The following is a 20338-nucleotide window of genomic DNA, read 5'->3' on the forward strand; positions in this document are numbered from 1 at the left end:
AGGGCAGAGGAGCACTGATGGTGTCCCCATGTGAACAGAGGAAACATGTTTGTGTCATGTCAAAGACAGGAGCTGAGAATCAAACTCCGGGCTTTGAAGTGACAATGATACTGGTATATCAGATCATGGTACTGAGCTGATCCTGATAAATGAGTCACTCTGTGAATTAATTCTTGCTCCATTAAGACTGTCTCCAGTGTTAATAAGGCTGCAGACAAAACAACAAAAAGCTAATGAGCAGGACCTAATTCAGGTAAAAGGTAAACAAATGAGGCAGTCTTGACCAAAATGATCAAAGTGTCAACAAATCCCATGAAAAGACCAGAAACAGCAATGGATGGATCCTACTTACAAGCAAAAGCTTATTTTCAACACGTCCTCCAAATGAAACCACAAAATCCATCGTTTATCTATGCCCTGACACTCTGGCTGACATGTTCCTTCAATGCCATCGACATGGCCACAATAGCTTTTTTTTTTTTTTGAGTCAGTGCCACTTACTGTACACTGTGCTGCTGCCAAAAATATCACTAGTGCACAAATGTGTATCATAGTGTGATTCATAGCTAAAAATAGTCCCCAACAAATACACTTCTTCAGGCACAAATGCACGGTAACATTTGCTAGAAGCTTTTTTATTTATTTATTTTTAGCAATTTTGCCTTTATTTGATAATGAGGGAAAGGAGGGAGAGAGAGAACGGGTTATGATGTGCAACAAAGGTGCAGGAATCATACCTGGGACGCTGCAGTTATCTGCGTCTTAACCACTTACTGCAGGACTTACGGCTGCAGGCTGGGGTTCATGTCCTGTGTGGGACTTTCAGTTTTCTGCCACAGTTTGATTAGACTAGGCAACAGAACTACTGGTTAGGTTTAGGAAAAAATCATGGTTCAGGTTAATATCATTCCTTTCACAATGTGCTAGAACGGCTAACTTCTTCCATGTGCATATTTTCAGGTCTTTTTCCTGAGTCACGGAGCTTTGACGTCACTAAAACGTGATTCTCGTGGAGAAACATGGTGTGATGATGTAGGAAAAACATCAACTCTGCCCCGTAACCATGCAGGTGAGCAACTGTATTTGATCAAACGGTGGTGATACGTCAGCCTGTTTCTGCTGCTCCCTAGTGACCAGAAAATTACTCATTGCAGGTTTACCGTCATTTTACTAACTTTCTTTCGAGGGTTTTAACTGGTCTTTATTAACCAGTTTATTAACCAGATAATAAAGACCATGGTGACAGTTGTATGCTCAACTGTCACCATGACTTCAAGCAAGCATGAGGCAGGGAAGAGGCCAATGTCATCAGGAACCAGATCAAAACCTGCACCTAAAGTTAAAAGCACAAGAAAGAGCCAGTAAGCAGCTCATTTATTTCATCATGTGTAACCCTCTGTGGATGCAGATGGTTGCAGTACATTATTTATGAAAATTACATGTTTAGAAACCAGTATCCAGCGTGATGTAGCCTATACAGCCACTATATGTATCAGCAGAGATAAAGGCCGTGAAGTAAATCACTGACTGTGTGTTTACCGGCAACACTCGCTGCAGGGTTGAAATGCACGCCGTAGCCGATGGGGTGGGCTCATTTTCTTTTTCAGATGAGCTCCATCTTACCATACTGATTTATGAAAGGAAGAAGTGGCTCATTCAGAGTGAAAAATGCAAAATGCATGAAATCGTGGATAATTTCTCTTCCAATAGTCTCACGTCCCCTCCTCCCTCAGCTCATCACTCTCTGTGTGAACGCTATCCAACGCTTGGAGAGAGGAGTTAATTCAAAAACAAATTTCACTAAATCCAGGGAGATGAGTGACAGCATCCCTTTTGGCCACTGTGGTGGTCTAAACTGTGATAACCTGCATCAATGCTGCCATCACAGTGGGCAAATAGCTGAATTTTTCTCTTAGAGTTATCCTGTCCAGTACCGCCATTGAGGACAGCTCATCATTCCTTAGCTGTAGCTTGTGAGATGTGAGATCAATAAAATCTATTTATCTGCCATCGAGTTGCCCTCTGTTTCCATAGCTGACGACTCCATCACATAATGTTCTGGGTTTTTTTCTGTATTGTGAAAAAGTATATAAATATAATATTCCTGCTGAGCTGTTCAGTTGCGTTGTAAGAAAACAAACTAGACAACAGTTTGCGAGGCTGTAGCAGAGATGCACGTATTAAAGAACTACATTTACAACACATTCTCACTCCCACCTCGTCACACACAGACACGTGGTCAAGACCCCTGGGCATCACTGTTTAAGGCATTGGGTACCTCTTTTGCATCATTCTTCAATGTGCACATTGCCTACAACGCAGAGAGCTGACTGTAAACAGGCCAGAGGCTGCAATGAAAAACCACATCTGAGACCCATATTCTGAATGCGCTGTGTGTCCAAAAGAATGCTGCTGAACTGATTTTTTATCCCTTTTAAAGCCTGCAACAGTTTGGCCCCAAGCCATATTTCTGACCTTTTAACTCCCCATGTACCGTCACTGGGCCCTGAGGTCCTCAGATGCCGCTCTCTTGGTGGCTACTAATTCCAGATTAAAACCCCCAGGTCCCCAGACTGTGAAATGACCCTCCAAAGGAGATAAGGATGGCGAAGTCTATCTCTTCATTCCCTTCTTAAAACACACTGTTGTAGTCTAGGCTTCCTGTGATCTTCTATCTTTCCTTCACGCCATTGGTTTCTATGTATTTTTTATGGTTTTATTTCTGTGTTTTATGTTGATTGCTTATTCCATATTATCATTTTTATCCTGTAAAGCACTTTGAAAACCCCTTTTTTGTAGGTGCCATATATTCTTTGCATTAAAATACAGCTGGAGCCAGTTTTCCACCTGTGGCGCACTTGCTTGAGCACGTGAGCACAGCCTCCCCCTCCCATTCGTTCAACCACTACATCGTGATGTTTGAGCATATTCAAATCCTGTTGACAGCCAAGTGTTTGATAATGTTTAAAAGCAGTTCTGTTTCTCCTTCCAACCAGAAATGTGGCCGCTTCTTGACCCCGGCCTTGCAAATTGACCGTAAACAGGTCAGAGACTGTTGACAAACTGCACTAAAAACCTAAATTGTGACTTATATTTTGGATGCGCTGCATACATGTCATAAAAAGACTCCCAAAACCTGCATTATATCTGCATTTCCCACATGTCTTTAGGGCAGAGTGTGTAGTGTTTAGTGCGATCCATTGGCAAAAATGCAATAGATTATTCATGATAATGTTTTCATTTGTTTGTAATAACCTGGAAACAAGAATCGTATGTTTACTACCTCTTTATATCTACAGAGGGAAAAAGGTTGGCACCCTGTGTAAAATGTAAATCGTAGTCGCCAATATGGGTCAGGTGACAATTTCAAATTTCAGTGAATGCTCCATTTTGTTCAGCTACAGGTAGCCACTGACTTGAGCAGGTAGTGTGAAAATGGTTTTTATTGCTTTTTCTGCTGAGCACAGCTGAAATGAACAGAATGAGAGTAGTGTGAGTGAACCAAAACAGTGACGTTGCAGGACGGACAATCAAACATTCAACTTCCAAAGGCACACTGCAAACTTATCTTTTTTCTCAGGTTTTTGATTTCTCTCTCTCTCTCTCTCTCTCTCTCTCTCTCTCTGTGTGTGTGTGTGTGTGTGTGTGTAAGTAATGTTTTTGGAGTGTCTGCTGCTGTGTTGAACTTTTGTCTCCCCCTTCTGGCAAAGAGAGTAATTACACAAACAGTATCAACAGGTTTATGAACGCATTGACTTTGCGTCCTGTGTGGAACTTAGTGTTAGAGTGTTTACTTGTTATTTTTAGACTTTTTATTATTTTCAGTTTTATGTTGGTTATGTTTAGGAAACAAAACTGCTTGGCTAAGAACAAGGTTTGAGTTCAAATAAACCTTTTCAAAATTGGAAGGCTAACGTCTTCCATGTGAGTATTTTTCCACTCTTTTTCCTGAGTTTCAAAACATGTTGCATGAACAACACCAACATGGCGATATCAGATCTAGTCATGATCCACAAAGACAGTGGGATTGATTCAACATGTCGCCAGATTTGCTTTTTCATTGTTGTAACTCATTCGCAAAAAATGCTAGAAAAATCAGTCAGTAAAGAGTGTATTTTTGTTCCTTTTTGTTTCCTTAAATGGGCAGAATCATAACCTCTGCTGTTGAGATAGTTGAAAAAAAATGAAAAATGAATGGCTGGCCCTCCAGAAGACTCACTTCTTTTAACCCTGAGACGTAAACCACTGTGTCTCCAGAGTAACTCAGAGATCAGTCATCTTTCCATCTACCACTGACTCCTGCTGACAAAAACATGGAAAACATGGCTCAGACTACACTAATAGTGGTTAGCTAACGATGTTGGAGCCAGTAATGAGAAGGCCAAGAGCTTGTAAGACAGTGCAGTAAGGTGCTGGATACACAGAAAAGTGAGGACGTGGCCAGTCGTTGTCATTCCTCCGGCCTCAGAAGAAGCCTCAGCAGCTCAGACCTGCTGCAGGTCTGCACGGACACCCTACATGCTGCACTTCAAGGTACTCGGCACTGAATTTTCCCACTAAAACGTAGCTGTTACACACATCACAGAAGACATTTTCTGCTGGAGTTAATGAGGCTGACATGGCTGCTTGGTCTGCTTGTTTACCCAGAATTCATAGTAAATCAGTCCCACGCAAGGTAGTGAAGAACTAGACAGCTCTGTGCAAGGATTTTAGATGTATATCTGAAGTCTGATTACTGGTTTGATGTCAGCCACAGTTTCAGTCTTTCTTTATAAAACTGGCCCCAGGTCCTCGTGGGATGCTCCGAAACCTGAGACTTCACAGCTGGTGGCTCAAAAATATTGCAAACACATGCTGAAATTTTCAATGCAGTCAAATCTTCATCTTAATTAATGTGCAATATATGTAGATTGCTGTAAAAAAAAATAAATAAAAAAAATAAAAAATAGCCATTTGACTGTTAAGTGGATACCTGGAGGACCTCCGTGTCTCTCCAACTCTTCCGTGCAACTCGTTGATTTGCAGGAGAAACTGCAGAATAATTAATCAGAAGCACAAGTTTGATGTGCTCATGAGCAGGGATGTTTCTGTTATTATTGCATAACATTCACCTGTGTCTTCTCTGCCGTGCGTATTTGTAGCTTGACAGTGCGCAACATCCCTCCAGTTAGAGATGGAACAGCAGGTGGAACAGGTACCTGCTGCTCTCAGGATGGAAAGAGAGGCACCAGTGTAAAGGGAATATAGATAACAGAGCTGGTGAGAATCGTTCATCATGAATCTTTATTCTGCCTTTTCTTCCCCGTGTGTTCACGGGTGGGCTGGTTGAAGTGGAAAGACAAACAAGAGCATGAAGGGGGTTAAAACTGTGGGAAGTCTACGTGTATGGATGTGTTTCACCAAACAAAGTGTCACTGCAGAATCTAAGACCGTGGCACTGCTCTGAGCCGGTGAGCAGCAGCAGACCGCAGGCGACTCGCTCGTTGCGCCAGGATCGCAGTGATGGGAAATAGCGTCAATTCCCCTCAGCGACCGAAATAGAGCCTCGAGATTCCGTTTTATCGAGTTATAAAAACGCCGGATTAACCGGGGTTTTTGTTTTTTGTATCTGTTTTTGTTTCTTTGGTTTTTTTTTTTTTTTTTTTTTTTTTTTTTTTTGGTTGGTTGGTTTTGGAATGTTTGAAGGGAAGAAATGTGCTATTTTATGCTGTTTTCTGCGCCATTACTTTGCCATGGTCAGTTATGTTGAGCGGCTCCTCTAAACTTCTGAGGTCATGTCAGGATACTTAGGAGAGTAGAAAACCACTTTTTGTTTAATTTTTAAGATCAGATAATTTAATAAGGTGTAATGGTATTTTCTACTCTGTGCCACTTCTTCCACCCCCCCTCCAGTGGAAGAGGCGCTCCTGCGGTTCACAGACAGATCAAACCCTGATGCTGTCGCTTGTCACTGCGCGCGTCAGAGCAGTGGAATGAAGCGCGCTGAAGCAACAGCTGCAGCGGCTGCAGCAGAGATACGATCCATGACATCCCCATGCGCTCACTGTCAGCTCCGCTCCTAATTGCAGGTAAGCTGTTTTTGTTTGCCTGGAAATGGGTTCATTTCTGATTTCTTTGCCTTTCTCTTTCCCCTCCTTCGGGACAATAACGAGGCAAGTCGCCTGCCTTTAATTAGAAGAAGTAATAACTGTGGAACCGTGAGAGAATTGAAGAGGAGGAAGGTTAGAAGTTCAGCTAAAAGCTTCACTTCAGTATTATTAGTACATTTTGTCAGTAATGCATTTTCTCATATCTCGTATTGGTGTCAGTGTCTGTGTGATCACTTTGCATGCTTCTGAACACCAGGTAACAGCTTAAAAACGTGGCGTCTGCTTGTGCATTAATTAAAGCTGCGTGCGCCAGGGATTCCTTGTATTGCCATGTTTCAGGAGCCACTAATGCACCTGCACCCAGTAGTGTGTATAAAAAACATAGATACAGTCCAGCAAATCAGTTCTCTCTCTCCCCCCTCAGTTTTCACAGCTGAAGTTCCAGTTGGAGATGCAGAAGAGCGACGCGGCGTAAACTCAGCCGGGATTATTAGTGGCTCCCGTCAGTCAGGCTCCGGTGTTCATTATGTTCCACCAGCTGACGGATGAAACAGCGAATGGCAGCTGCCAGGGACCAACCTCACTGTGCAATAAGAGCGCTGATGGAGACGCGCTCCAGCTGCCCACTTTCTCCACCGCAGCCAAAGTCAGAGTCATCATCACCTTCACCCTGTGCGCAGTGTCGGCTGTGTGCAATTTAGTGGTGCTTTGGGCAGCCAGCAACGGCGGCAAGCGCAAGTCACACGTCAGGATCCTCATAATGAACCTGACTGTGGCGGACCTGCTGGTGACTTTCATCGTGATGCCCGTGGACGCGGTGTGGAACATCACGGTACAGTGGCAGGCGGGGGACGTCGCCTGCAGGCTGCTGATGTTCCTGAAACTGGTGGCGATGTACTCCTGTGCTTTTGTAACTGTGGTCATTAGCTTGGATAGACAGTCTGCCATCCTCAATCCGCTGGGCATCAGCGAGGCCAAGAGGAAAAGCAAAATCATGCTGACTGTGGCGTGGACGATGAGTGTGATCCTCTCACTCCCTCAGGTAAGTCGCAGCGCGTTTTTATGCCTTCATAACAAATGTGTCCCTCCGTGCGCACTCACCTGCTGTCTGCACACCTCTCACATCCCTGTTTACTGGCCTTTTACTTGCAGGAGAAACAAATCTTATTCAGAAAGCAGCTGTAAGTGCTGATAGTGTGATTTCATAGAGAATCTAGCTTGTTGGGTTGCACTGAGAAGTGCAGATGCGGGTAATTAAATTGTCAAATCTGAAGGGAAACCTGATAGAACAACTCAGAACATTACAGACAGAACAGAGATCTTATGTTACATTTAAAAAAAAGCAGCTGGCTCACTGAGCGGGAGACAAAACTGAAACCCCTCAAAAGGTGCACTTTGCATCCACCTGTTGTGTTGGTGTCTGGTGTAACTGAGTTAAATTAAGCTTTATTGTAAGAGCTTTTAGTTTTCAAGTTCTGGGAAATTTCACAACGTCAGTACGGATATGATTTACTGAAGCAAATACAAGTACAAGGTCCAGGTTAGTGGCTGCCAAACAACATATGCAAAATTCATAACAGTCCATGAATGGGTTTGAGCTGCTGAACACAAATCAGGCAGCTGCTGGCATGAATCAAATAGGATTTCTGATTAGGTGTAGACGAATGTCGGAGGATCATTGACCTGACAGGCTTTCATGAGGTTTCAGGGATGCCTATCGATTACTTAATCAGGTGTAAGATCATGTTTTTTTTCCTCATTGTGGTCCTTGGACCTCACTGGGGTGAAAGAAGTCAGGGTCTAACTAGTCGACAGAATAAACTAAAGAAGGAGCAATGAGTTTTCACAGGTGGTCTGAACTGTAAGCATAATTTGAAATATGTGTTTTTACAGGGTAAAAATGCTGAGGCCACTTTATGGCAAGACAGCTGATAATACATCAGAGATTATGCTTATCAACCCCTGCTTATACAGTAACACATTACAGAGTTCACTAATCACACATGAGTCTCTCCATGCCTGCATCAGAGTGCATCGCAGCACAGGGTGTTTTTTGATTTTGTGCTTTAAAAGTGAGCAAATGATGCCCTTCTGTCAAAGCCTTAAATGTATCAAGGCTTCTTCTGAGAGGCAACATCAATAAGAGCAGACACCCAGGACCGGTTTCGACTTCACGTCGAGGAGCGTTGAAATGTCCTTGCCACATATCGACGCGCCTTTCATGCTCCTTCCACCTTAACGCGCAGCTTGAAGCTGAGTGTTTGTGAAACCCTGTTTTTTATGTTTCTGGTTGCCTTTCACTGCAAGTTTGGTCCACTGGGGCACATGAAGGGATGGCAGAATACCACATCTGCCTTCACACTGCTGAGAGAGAAAAAAGCTGGAACACATGACCAGGGTTTTGCTGTAGAACTGTAGAACAGGAGGCTTAATTTGTGGTCCACTGACAATCCAACACGAACAGCGGCAGGGCTCCAGCCAGGGGCTAATGTTACCTTAAATTTCCCAAAATTGTCTGTATAATCTCAGTATTTCCACTTAAAATATCACAAGAACAATGGTGGTTTCTTTTGCTTCTGCAAATGCTCAAAAGTCAGGCGATGTTGTTACAGAGTGGTTAAGGCTGGAGGGGGGTAATAGCCAGCCTGGCAATACAAATTCGGCATGTAGAGGTTTTAGAGGTGATGAATTTAGTTTAAACGCTGGACAGCGAAGCTAAGCATTTCCTAGCTGTGGCTTCTTCATATTGAATGGACATGCATGAGAGTGGTATCAGCCTGTTCAATGAGCATGTGAATCAGCGATAAAAATAAGATCATATAACATATTACAGGAGATAGAAATGAACAATTACACTAATCATACTGTATAACATGAGGGTGCTTATTGACATCAGGTCAAACATGTCTCATGGTGGGATGTCATGGTGGGAGCAATGCATGATGCTGACCTCATCCTGGTGATTGAAACAAATGAAATCTATAATAGCATTACTGTCATATAAAGAACACACCTGCTATCACAACACTCAAACATGATGCTGCTCACTAAGCATTTGTCCGCCTTGATGACTCCTTTATGTTTTTTCCAGGTAGCCAGAATGATTCAGTGTGTCATAGAAATTAGATATTTGTGTGGGCTGGCAAGTGTTTTTCTTCATGTTGGTGATTATTTCAGGCAGTATGTGTCAGCCGCGTGGTGCACAGTTATCAGAATATAAGTTCCGGGGCTACCTCATTCAAATCCCTTTTTTGCACAAATGGAGAGAGACAACTCACAAACCACTGACATGAAAGGTAAATGTGTGCAGTGACCAGTATGGCCAAAGTTTACAACTGTTGCGATGACAGGTGACTGTGAATCCATCCATTCAAGCCAAATCAACTGGCATCACAGTCACGATTAGGAAATACGAAATAAGAAAGAGGAGAAATGGGAGCAATGATGTGAAGCGTATGTTTATTTATCTTTTATTTGTGTATATCGTTATTGTCGTTCTTATTCAGTGCATTCCTGCAACCTCAAAGTGAAATGCATGGATAAGGCTCAGGCATTTTTTTTACTGGTGGTTTGAATCTCTCAACATCTCTCAATTTATTTGCAACACTAATTCAGAACATACTGAAAAATGCCAAGGTTTACTCGAAAACCCTTCATTATGACTTGTCAAATAAGACACTGCAGGCATCACCTTTTCACAGTGTTTGTCATTATTTCCAGTAACAAGTAATGTTGCAGACTTTCTGACAGCAGCATCACCCTACATGTGATGTGTGGCCTGATTTAGACTTTGTTGACCTTCATCTGACACAGTCTGGATTTAGCTACTGAGAGTGTGCACAGAGTAGCCAGGGAGAGGTGACAGGAAAGACAATGGCACAAATGAAGGTTCCCCCTTTTTTATTTTATTGACAGGAGAAAAAACACACAGCCAGCTCTCAGCTCTCAGTGGTTTGTGCTGCTGTGCATCTGAAGCCTTAGAGGAGGTGGCAGAGATGGTGGCTGCACTGATCAGTCTAAAACAAATGTCATCTTTATCCAAATAGCAGCATCTGTAGCCTGTGTTTCCATATAGCGCTTCTGTGATGCCACAAAATCTCCTTCACTGTCCTTAAATCCACAAAATGGTTAATTATGTCTCTTGTGACTGATTTACAATGCAAAAGTACAGTTGACACCACTGTAGTTTCCAGCTGTGGTTGTTTTATATTCTGATGTGCTGCAGTATTTCTTAATATAATGTTCTTCTTGCAGCTCTCACTGAGAAACCCTTTCCTGCTAAGGATCTTCTGCAAAACTTCTTCAGAAGGCAAACAGTTATCTCAAAAATGCTTTTATTTGATATTAGTCTATATCAGCAATGTATCAGTGTGTATATGAAAGCAGACTTTAGCGGACTGTAAAAAAGTGCTGATAAACTCTTGTACACTACCTACCCAGCACCAAGTGGCAGATAGACAAATCAGCTGCTAATGAACATAATGGAGCATTTAGCATCTCGAGGGCCAGGGATTTCTCTCAGGAGATGAGGAAAATAAGAAAATGAGGTGCTTACTGAAGATTAACATGCAGTGATTTGAACCCAGCGGCATCCCTTTGGATTGAAGAAAATGCAGCTTTTCATTAAGATATGCTGGAAATTAAAAACAGCAGTTCAAAATATTATCTTGAAACAAAACAATCTTAATGGCAATTAATCCTCCCCTACCACATACTGATGGTAAGCTGCTCCATGTTCAAGGAACTTATTAGAGAGCTGAGCGCTTAGCTTTCCAATTAAAAACTTTTTCAGTACATTGAACACTGAAGTGTGAAGAGCTGCAGAGCTCACCTGGTCTCATTCAGAGACCAGAGCAGCTAAAACAGAGTCAATACTTGGCTTATGTTCATCAGGTGGACGCACGGCTTCAGATGAATGCAAACGCTCTCCGTGTTAAATGGATGTATGAATAAGCAACTGTTCCCCTCATCACCTTCAAAAGTGATTATATAATGCCATTCTTTCAATTACAGCTAATTTCATTATGGTCAACAAATGCAAGTATTACTTGGAGGTCTGTGACACACAGTCCAGTCTCCCACATGAGAGCTGGATGCTCCACACGCCCATCCACCACCCACACCTCCTGGATCGGCACTGAGCGTTGGTGGTGGATGTGCAGTGTTATAGATCGTGAGCTGTGAAATCATTGACTGGGCTGGAAAATGGAGCACCAGGGGGAAAAAAGCAGGATGTGGCTCAGCAAATAAAAGTTGATCCAGGCTCATTTTTGTCTCTGATAGAGTGAAACCTAATCCGGTGAAACAGCTGAGCGATCTGTAAGTGCGTCACCTTGCAGGTCTTGAGACGTTGCACTTTATTGCTAACATAATTACTCATGAGTTGTGAAACCTACCTACATACTATAGGAGTATAAACCCTGTGCACACTGCACTTTCTGGTCCATCTACTCACTGGTAACCTGTAGCAACCAGCCCTCAGCAACACGACCCCTTACATTTTTTTTTTCACAATGTGTTATTATCGGTGTGAACACAGTCTAATTTAAAAAATCTGAAATTTGCTTTCAGTGCGTTAGCTTTGATAGACAGGACTGTGATGAAGAACAATAGAGGATGAGAGAGGTTAAATACTAATGCACGTGTAAAATACCAATATGCCTATGGAATTGATCTCAGCTGATATTACCACCACTCAGTGCACAGGCTGCTGGAGCACGAGACTGAATACTGGACTCTTATCACAAATCTGTCATTGTCTCCACTGTGGGAAGCCGCAGGACCAAATCTCCATTTCTCAGTTTTATAATTTCTATTTGTAATCTGAGAAAAAGTGAAGAAAAAACTATTTTTGAGATGCTGGAATATTATTTAGGACAGCGTAATACTGCTGTTTGCACTGGACATAAAAGCAGGGTTTCTTCTAAAGGTTCAATTGCTACTTATTTTTTTCTATTTTATCAGACTGTTGAGTTCAAAGAAAACCACAGTGTCATAAACTGAACAGGAAGTTTCACATGCATTTCTACTCCGAGCTTTGCACCTGCACCGCAAGCGTCAGTGGGATCACTGGTGAATCGGTCAGTTTATCAGTGATCCCCCTGACGCAGGAGTGCACAGACAGCTGGAGACCCTCTGGCATCACATACTGTGTTGAAGACAGTCTGTCACGGAGAGGCAGCGGCACACAAGCAGGGCCGAGCCGTTTCCAGCTGTGTGTATTTGAGTCACACATCGCAGCCCGAAGCTCGCAGTGGAAAACTGAATGAGACCAGGTGGGCTCTGCAGCGCCTTTAGTGTTAAATGGACTGAGAAGGTTTTTAATTGGAAACTTACATGCTCAGTCGCTCGGTTATCTAATTAGTTCCTTGAACATGGAGCATCTTACTCAGAGATGTGGTGGGTGAAGATTAAATGTCTTTAAACTGGCTTTGTTTCAAGATGATACCTTAATTTGTTGTTTTTAATTTCCAGCAAAAGCGACATTTTCTGTAACCCAAAGGTATTCTGATAGGGTAGAAAAAGAACGGGCAATGACTCCACATCTGTAAACACCTTGTTTTCTTTTTTTTCCCCCTCATCATCTCTTTTGTCTGTGTCACATTGTACAAAGTTAGGACAATGGTGCACTGTAGCGACTTCTGCAGCCAGCAGCCAAGCAGCAGTCATCTGTTTTCTGCTTGACACTTCATTACATGAGGCATTAAACCTGCAGAAGAGTTCATTTGCCGGGAATAAGTGAACTCGATAGATAGCACTTTCTGAGTCACCCTGATATTTATTTTAGCTTTGGAGGAAGTATTAATTGGCCATGAGCTGAGGTGATAATATGTGTATCTCTTAATAGATCTACTGTGTGTTTTCACCATTTCTGTAAAGCATTTTATGATCTTAATCTTAATAGCATGCAGGCATATGCATAATTAATAATCATGGGGCCAAACAGTGACAAAAATGTAATAATGTGAAATTCTTAAAGATAATAAAATTATCCAGAAAAACTGTTGATGTAACTGAATGAATCAGTCACCAAACTTAACTCACAACACTGATGACAACAAAATGATACACTTCAATTATAGAAAGGCATTTTAAAGAATGAACGTGGAGCATTTGAACTTCACTTAAGGTCCACTTACTGGCATTTTCCAGGCTTTTCAACTGCGTCTCACTGTCCTCAGTCCTCTGAAGAGCATCATCAAAGTCCAACTGTTACATGTGTCACGTAGTTCCATTTCCTATATATCAGACAAAAATATGAGCGAGTCTCAGGATGAATAGGGTGCAGTGAGATAGATGCTAAATAATGTTGATTAAGTTTCGATAAATCTGATTTCATATTTGCTGGCTTGATTGATGGTTCTCAGCTGAATCTGGAGAGAAATGCATGGAAAAATCTATTCCTTATAAATATATTCATCGATATTAACATTTCAAACAGATCTACACTTGATGCTGCCTTATGAACACATTGAAGAAAAGGAACAATAAAGTTTTTAACCCCTCATCTGTCAAGTGTTCAGCAGGACCCTCCCTGGAGGTTTCAAGGTTGAACTGCTGAATAATGACAGGGTCTCAGTGCATAGCCCTTCAGGCATGTTCCGGCTGTAACTCATTTACATGAGGAGTTTCTTCATGAGAGTTTAACTCTGAAGAGTAACAGAAGCTGGAAACCTTAAGTTATGTGTGAACTCTGTCAGTTCCAGTTGGGCGTGGACCCTCAGACAGATTGGTGATGACTCTGAAGTGGACTCAGTCTCTACGTCGCTGGCTTTTCCAGCAGGAGAAGAAGAGAATTTTATTACTTTCATTTCTCTTTAAAATTATGTTTCCCCAACGTTTCCCACTAAGCCTGTTTGTATCGCAGCTGTCTCAACAGATCATGACTACAATAACACACTCAACGCTGGGCTATGAGGCACTCATCCCCTGATTTGCAGCACTCATTCCTACAACCAGAGCATGAATGTTTCATATTCATGCCATATTTCTCACTATATTGTGTGCATTTAGATTTCGACTTCTTTGGAATTAATTTTGTAATGGTTTTCTAGGTTTTGTCTCACTACTTCAGGACAGAACCTGGACCTGAATTGTTAATTTTATGCTTACTGTTTCACACAACAGGCGTTAATGCACATTTGCTTTGTGTGAATTTACAACTGTAGACCACATATCAGCATTTAGTCTGCAAGCGCTGAGAAATGTAACTCTCATTTATTTTTAATGTTAAAACATGAAGCCTGTTTCTGGGGATGATGGCTGCGAATAAGATTTGGCACTTTTAAGGCTGGAAGCAGAAGGATAACTTAAATTCTACACTGAATACATATTCTGTTTATTGAACAAAGCATATTCAGTGCTAACACATAGGCACCATTTGACTGGGCTTCATATCGAGGTCAACCCTTATTCCTACATGTGCCTAGCCACGTGGTGGGCGAAAATAATACACAGTCAAACACCTTAAACTGGGATGTAAATTGAGTTTTAGTGGCTTCGTGCTGGCTTGAAAAAGGACAAAGGCTTGGTGGGGAAGGTGAAAGGCAGCAATAACACCAGCGGCCGGCATCAGGCTGGGCAGGATTGAGCAGCGCCCAGGTGTGACTGATTTTTACAAGAAGTAAAGACTGTTTGGCCACTTTTTAAACGTGACTCCCTACTACATGGGTAATTTTCTTAAAATATAGGCAAAAGCTGGCGTGTGCGTGGGTGGCGCACACTGAATGCTTGTCAACAGTATAGCGAAATGTGTCGATCTCAGAGCAGCACTAAAGAGGGAAGGCCATAATCTCCCAAAGAATCTATCTGCAATCTCACTCCAAGTGAGTGAGAGCCTTTTAAGAGCTTTGCTTTTGAACTTTGAGTAACCGGCGACTTTATTTCTTTCTCTGATGTCCGCCCTCCCTTTCACTCCTGATGTTTTCACATTGATCTCGATGAACTAAGGGTTTATTTTGACCAAACCAGAGTTGCTGGCAGTTGTTGGAACACTGGAAAGACAAATTTTATTTTGTTTCCGTCAGGTTTGAATGAAGTGTGTTTGACGACGATGAAATGACTGCTTCTGTGAATGGAGCCTGAGGCTTTGGCGAGAATGATTTAGCGTCTGTTTCTGATTAAACAAGAAGTATCTTGCTCTTTAACAAAAAGGCATCTCTCTAGGAATCCTTTCCATTATGTTGTTCGACTCTTAGAATAACAATCTGAGCCCGTCAGTGAGCGCTCTTGCTCAATACTCAATCAGTTTAAAAAACTGCTGTTGTCGTGAGTCACTTGGACACTAAAAATGGGAAAATAGGCTCATAAACACAGAAAACCCTTGGCACCATTTTTTTCTAACCTAACCTCTGTATGGAATCCAGCTGTGATTAATATAATGGCTTCACTTGCTGTAATGATGATTGTTTCAGCCACTACAAAGAAGAAGAATTGTCAATTATCACTTCCATGAGGCTATTCTCAGCAGATAGATCACAGGCAGTGAAGTTAGCACTTCATATTCCTCGCAGCTCCAGTGAAGCAGTGAAGTTAAAGGTGCATGTCAAGCTCTTATTATGTTCATTCTAATGTTAACAAGCATTCTTTTGCCTTGATAATTAATAATACCACCGAATAACACACTAAAGCGGTCAGGTAGGGAGCCCACAGGTATATGCATATTTCTCCCTGTTGCAATCAGGGTTGCTTAATAAATGTGTTTTGACTGTAGCTGAAGTCATGTTTTAAAAACAAGCACAGTTCCTACGATTCTCTGGTGTGTGCTTCTGTTTTCAGGAAAAATATGAATCCTTAATGGAGGATGATGAAAGTGTTATCTTGGAAGATTTGAGCTTGGAGGTGGAAAATTGTGCTATTTTCTTCTTATTAAACCTTTATTAAAACCCTTTCCTATTCCGGTACAATTAGTGTAAAATGCCCATCTAAGCCATACACAAATTAGCCCTGGATGGGCTAAAAAGCTGTTCTTATGGTGCATGCGTGGTTCTTTTGAAATGTAACACTCTGAAGTTTTATTCCAGTCAGCCACTGTAAGTGCTGCTTGCATTGAATAGAAGTCTGAACACACTGAAGTAGGTTTTAATCTCGATGTGAATATTTTTTGCAAATAGGTGCCTGCAGATGCAGATGTGTTGATGTTCTCCAAAGACAGACCCCTGACTGTATTTTTCTAGATAAATATCTATGTTTATATTCAGGCGATCTGTATTTAGGCCATCTATATTCATATTTTGTGTATTTATACTTATATTTAGGTTATATATTGATCTTTACATGAAAGAAGAGCCACTTCCTTCTAATGCAGACTCTTATTGGTTGTTGTCGGCTGTGGACATGAAATGGAAGATGGTCAGCTGAGGTATCAGCTGAAATGTGAGTGCTGTGGACATTTTGAAACAAACATATCACCTATGCATACATGTTTATTGGAGTTATAACAGACAGACGGATCTATTGGTAGGTTTCTATGAGACTTCATTGATGAGTTGCCTCAATTTCTTCATCGGTTGTGTGCTTGTTGTTGGTGTTGATTGGACCGTCTGCTGTGACTGTATCTGAGAATGGTTTGCATGAATTGATTTATAAGAATTTTAGCTTTCCGGTGATCCACGGCACGAGTGCAAACCTAAACGTAGCGTTTGTGTCAATAGACAGCTGGACCAATTAACACTGAGGGCCTTAGCATTAAGAAACACTGTATAAGCATTGAATAAACCATTTATTAGACACTATAATGTAGTTGTACCCATTCACATCTGAGTAAGATACATTAATAAATGTTTATTAATGTAAAGCTGAGGCTGCTTTTTTCAACCTCCTAACATCCATTTTTCCTATTCTATTTCCCCATTATGTGGCTTTAGGGCTGGAAAAATCCTATTATTCCGCTCTGTGTGACATTATTATATACTTTATGTTCTGTATCATCTTGTTCCAACCTTTTTTACACTGAATTAAACCCAAGTCTCCACATGGCACCTCCGCTGCATCAGATGGAAATGTTCTGGATGTTCTGAGTATCATTTCATACACATTTGACCAGATTCAGCGTGACATATTTGGTATATTTATAGACGTAAGATTCTCCACTAGGATGTCATATAAATGTGGCCAAACACCTCACCACACATCATTTTGTATTGATTGACAGTGAGTGACAGGAAGATTAAGCGGTAAGAAAGAAAACCTCACTCAGCAGGTCATTTAAAGCTTTCAAAACCAGAGATATTCCTCAGGCATCACAATCACATGTTTGATGTCTAGAAACAGATTTTAGAAGCTGTATTTTATTTTAATGCCTTTGGACTGGAACGCCTGCTGTTAGGCTTTGAATATCCACACAAAGCAAAGTTTATTCTAAGTGAAGCGTATTCTGTTCATCCAAAGAGCCATTGCTCATAAAGCAGACTCGTCCCTGCTGACCTGGGCTGACTTACTGACTCACTTCCGGTGGTTCAGCTGTTGTAGAGCTCAGCCTGTGCAGGACATTTATTTTCACTGTGATATCTGATGGCCTCAAACAAACTGCAGCAAATAGCATTGCCTCAGTGCATTTTTCCCTTCTATGTATTTTCCTGAGCAAAGCAGCATGGGAGCACAATGGAATGATGACATTGTCATGGGAGATCTGCAAAATTGTTGACCAAGAACACTGAGTTGCTTTTGCGTTTTTACCATTTTTTATTTTATTTAACACAATATGACATCAAATTAATTTAAGGGCTTTAGAGGAAAGGGAAGACGGGGTTTTTCCTGGGGGGCTTTCTTCATTTGTCGACAAGAATTGCAATTACTGGCCTTTACTTTAACAGATGACCAGACGTGCAGAAAACTCACAGGGAGCACAGGATTGCAGGATCCCAGGTGTCTCATGGGATTGTCTTTCCTGCACGATGGATTAGATTATTTTTTTCTTCACAGCAGAAACCTTTCTGTGTCCAATGAAAAAAATGTCTAATCGATATACTAGATCTCTCATGATAAGGACAAATTTAGCTGTTGACAGCAGCTAAATATGTTATAATTTATACATGCATTGAAATGCAGTGCACATTCAATCCACTGCCAGTTTGATTCAAACACGTTCAGAATACATTTGTTATTCTTATTATTAGTCACAGCAGCAGTATTTGTAGTTATATTATATTTACACAATTTGTCTGTTAATAACAAGACACATTGATGATTTCAAGTCATGCACATTTCTAATTCATCTTACCGTCAAACTGTGTTCATCTTGAGCCATTGAGACTTTCTTCCTCTTCCCTTGTTTATGAAAGCACTTTGCAAAGAAAGGTTGTATAATATTTAGTTACGATTCAGTTATGGACACAATTACAACATGGTTAATGGACTACATTGATAAAGCACTTAACAATTTGGTTCACATGCATGCCACATGGTCACAAAGCCTTTGCAACGCCAGCCAGTGACCTCTGTTGGCGGTGACCCCCCCCCCCCGTTTTGCCTCTGCTTCTTCTGCACTGTCATTAATGTGAGAAAATGCCCCCAAAATACCTCTCATTCTCCCATGTGTACATATACTTAAACTGATGGAGGAATCCATGCAAGGCACTGACCTGACTCAAGCTTTCCATTATGTGTAGCTGTTCCCGATGTCTTCCTATCCCCATGGCAATGTGATAGAGAGAATGAAAGGAATAAAAGGAAGAGATGCAGATGGAGGAATTTAATTTTCCAAATAGCACACCCCTGATCACTCCAGCATCATTTTGAGGAGGTGGTAATTACTGATGATGCACAGCGTCTGCACTGCCCTGTAATGTAGCGAGATAATTAAGTAAAAGATCTAAAGAAAAGAACCTGATGCCTGCTGCTTTAATTATACTGATTATAGGCCTGTAATGACGTCAGGGCGACATGGAAGGTGACTGATATGAAAAACAACAAACAATTATATTCTTTATTGCCGGAAGAACTGATTGGATGGGATGCAGCAATCACAATCAGCTGTAAATGCTCTGAATAAAGCCACTAAGTTGTTAGATTGGTCACTAAGCAAAACCCTTCTCGTATTTTCATGCAGATGTTCATATTTCACAATGTGACCATCACAGTCCCGGAGAACTTCACCCAGTGCACCACCCATGGCAGTTTTGTCCAGCACTGGCAGGAGACCCTCTACAACATGTTCACCTTTGTGTGCCTCTTCCTCCTGCCTTTGGTCATCATGATCTTCTGCTACACGCGAATCCTTGTCGAGATATCCAGCCGCATGGCCCGGAATAACTGTAAGTCTCGTGTTTTCAGTTTGTTTTCTGAGGCCTGAGGAGTTGTGCGTGACAAAAATTTTGTTTTTTTTTCTCTTTTAGTGCTATCAAGAGATGTGCATCTCCGCCGCTCCCACAACAACATCCCCAAAGCTCGGATGAGGACTCTTAAGATGAGCATCGTCATTGTGACGTCATTCATCATCTGCTGGACGCCGTACTACCTGCTCGGCCTGTGGTACTGGTTGTTCCCTGAAAAGATGGAGGAGACGGTCTCTCATTCACTCACGCATATGCTGTTTATCTTCGGCCTCTTCAACGCCTGTCTAGATCCCATCACTTATGGTTTGTTCACCATTCACCTTCACCAGGGTCTTAAGAGATGCTGCCGCAGAGCAAACACACGGACTGAATTAGAAAACAACACTTGCCTTATGCACATGACTCGTCTCTCGTCTCACAGGCGGGTTGCCTCAGGTAGCCACAATAGAGATGGAGAGGAGGGAAACGACAGCACGAAAAGTCCGTCAAAGGCAATCATCCCAGTGAGCAAGATGTAATGGGTTAAAGGATTTCAATGCTCTTCATCAGCGCTGAGCTTAGTCTTTCTCTGCAGATGACAGCCAGTTTGATGATTTTGCTTTTAAAAGCTTATGTGCCACAAAAGTTCAGTGCTCTTTTGTCAGTGGAATCTGTTGCAATCGATGGCTCAGCCCTGGTTTGTTCATCCCACACACTGTGATATCAGGTCTGGTTTTGACAAAATGTTGCAGAGTGACGTGTGTCACTGCTATTTTGCAGCAGTTACAAAATCACCATAATTGGCTGAGCGTGTCACTGCTCAATGCTGATCAGATTACCACGAAACTTAAAGGCACAGTATGTAATTTCTGCCACTGGGGGTCTCTTAATCGAAACAATAATGTTTTGTGGAATGATGGGAGTTGCTGTCTTCAAACAACCTCCATTGCCAATGAAAATCTATGTACTGACAGAGGCAGAAATGTATTTAAGTTC

At 41.8% G+C, this 20338-nt stretch overlaps 1 protein-coding gene across 1 annotated transcript; it reads left to right on the forward strand.

Annotated features, from left to right (window-relative positions):
- Positions 1 to 6615: 6615 nt before the first annotated feature.
- Positions 6616 to 19881, forward strand: gnrhr4 (gonadotropin releasing hormone receptor 4). Its single transcript, XM_041938433.1, has 3 exons — positions 6616 to 7131; positions 19138 to 19342; positions 19424 to 19881. Exons 1-3 carry the CDS (start codon positions 6616 to 6618, stop codon positions 19879 to 19881), a joined length of 1179 nt encoding a protein of 392 aa, XP_041794367.1.
- The last annotated feature ends 457 nt before the right edge of the window (positions 19882 to 20338 follow it).

This window comes from Chelmon rostratus, chromosome 6 (assembly GCF_017976325.1).
Source record: "Chelmon rostratus isolate fCheRos1 chromosome 6, fCheRos1.pri, whole genome shotgun sequence".
Lineage (NCBI taxonomy): Eukaryota > Metazoa > Chordata > Actinopteri > Chaetodontiformes > Chaetodontidae > Chelmon > Chelmon rostratus.

Coding starts and splice junctions, on each gene's coding strand:
- gnrhr4 (XM_041938433.1), top strand. CDS start 6,616: ATGTTCCACCAGCTGACGGATGAAACAGCGAATGGCAGCTGCCAGGGA. Junction 7,132..19,137: donor TGATCCTCTCACTCCCTCAG/GTAAGTCGCAGC, acceptor ATTTTCATGCAG/ATGTTCATATTTCACAATGT. Junction 19,343..19,423: donor CCGCATGGCCCGGAATAACT/GTAAGTCTCGTG, acceptor TTTCTCTTTTAG/TGCTATCAAGAGATGTGCAT.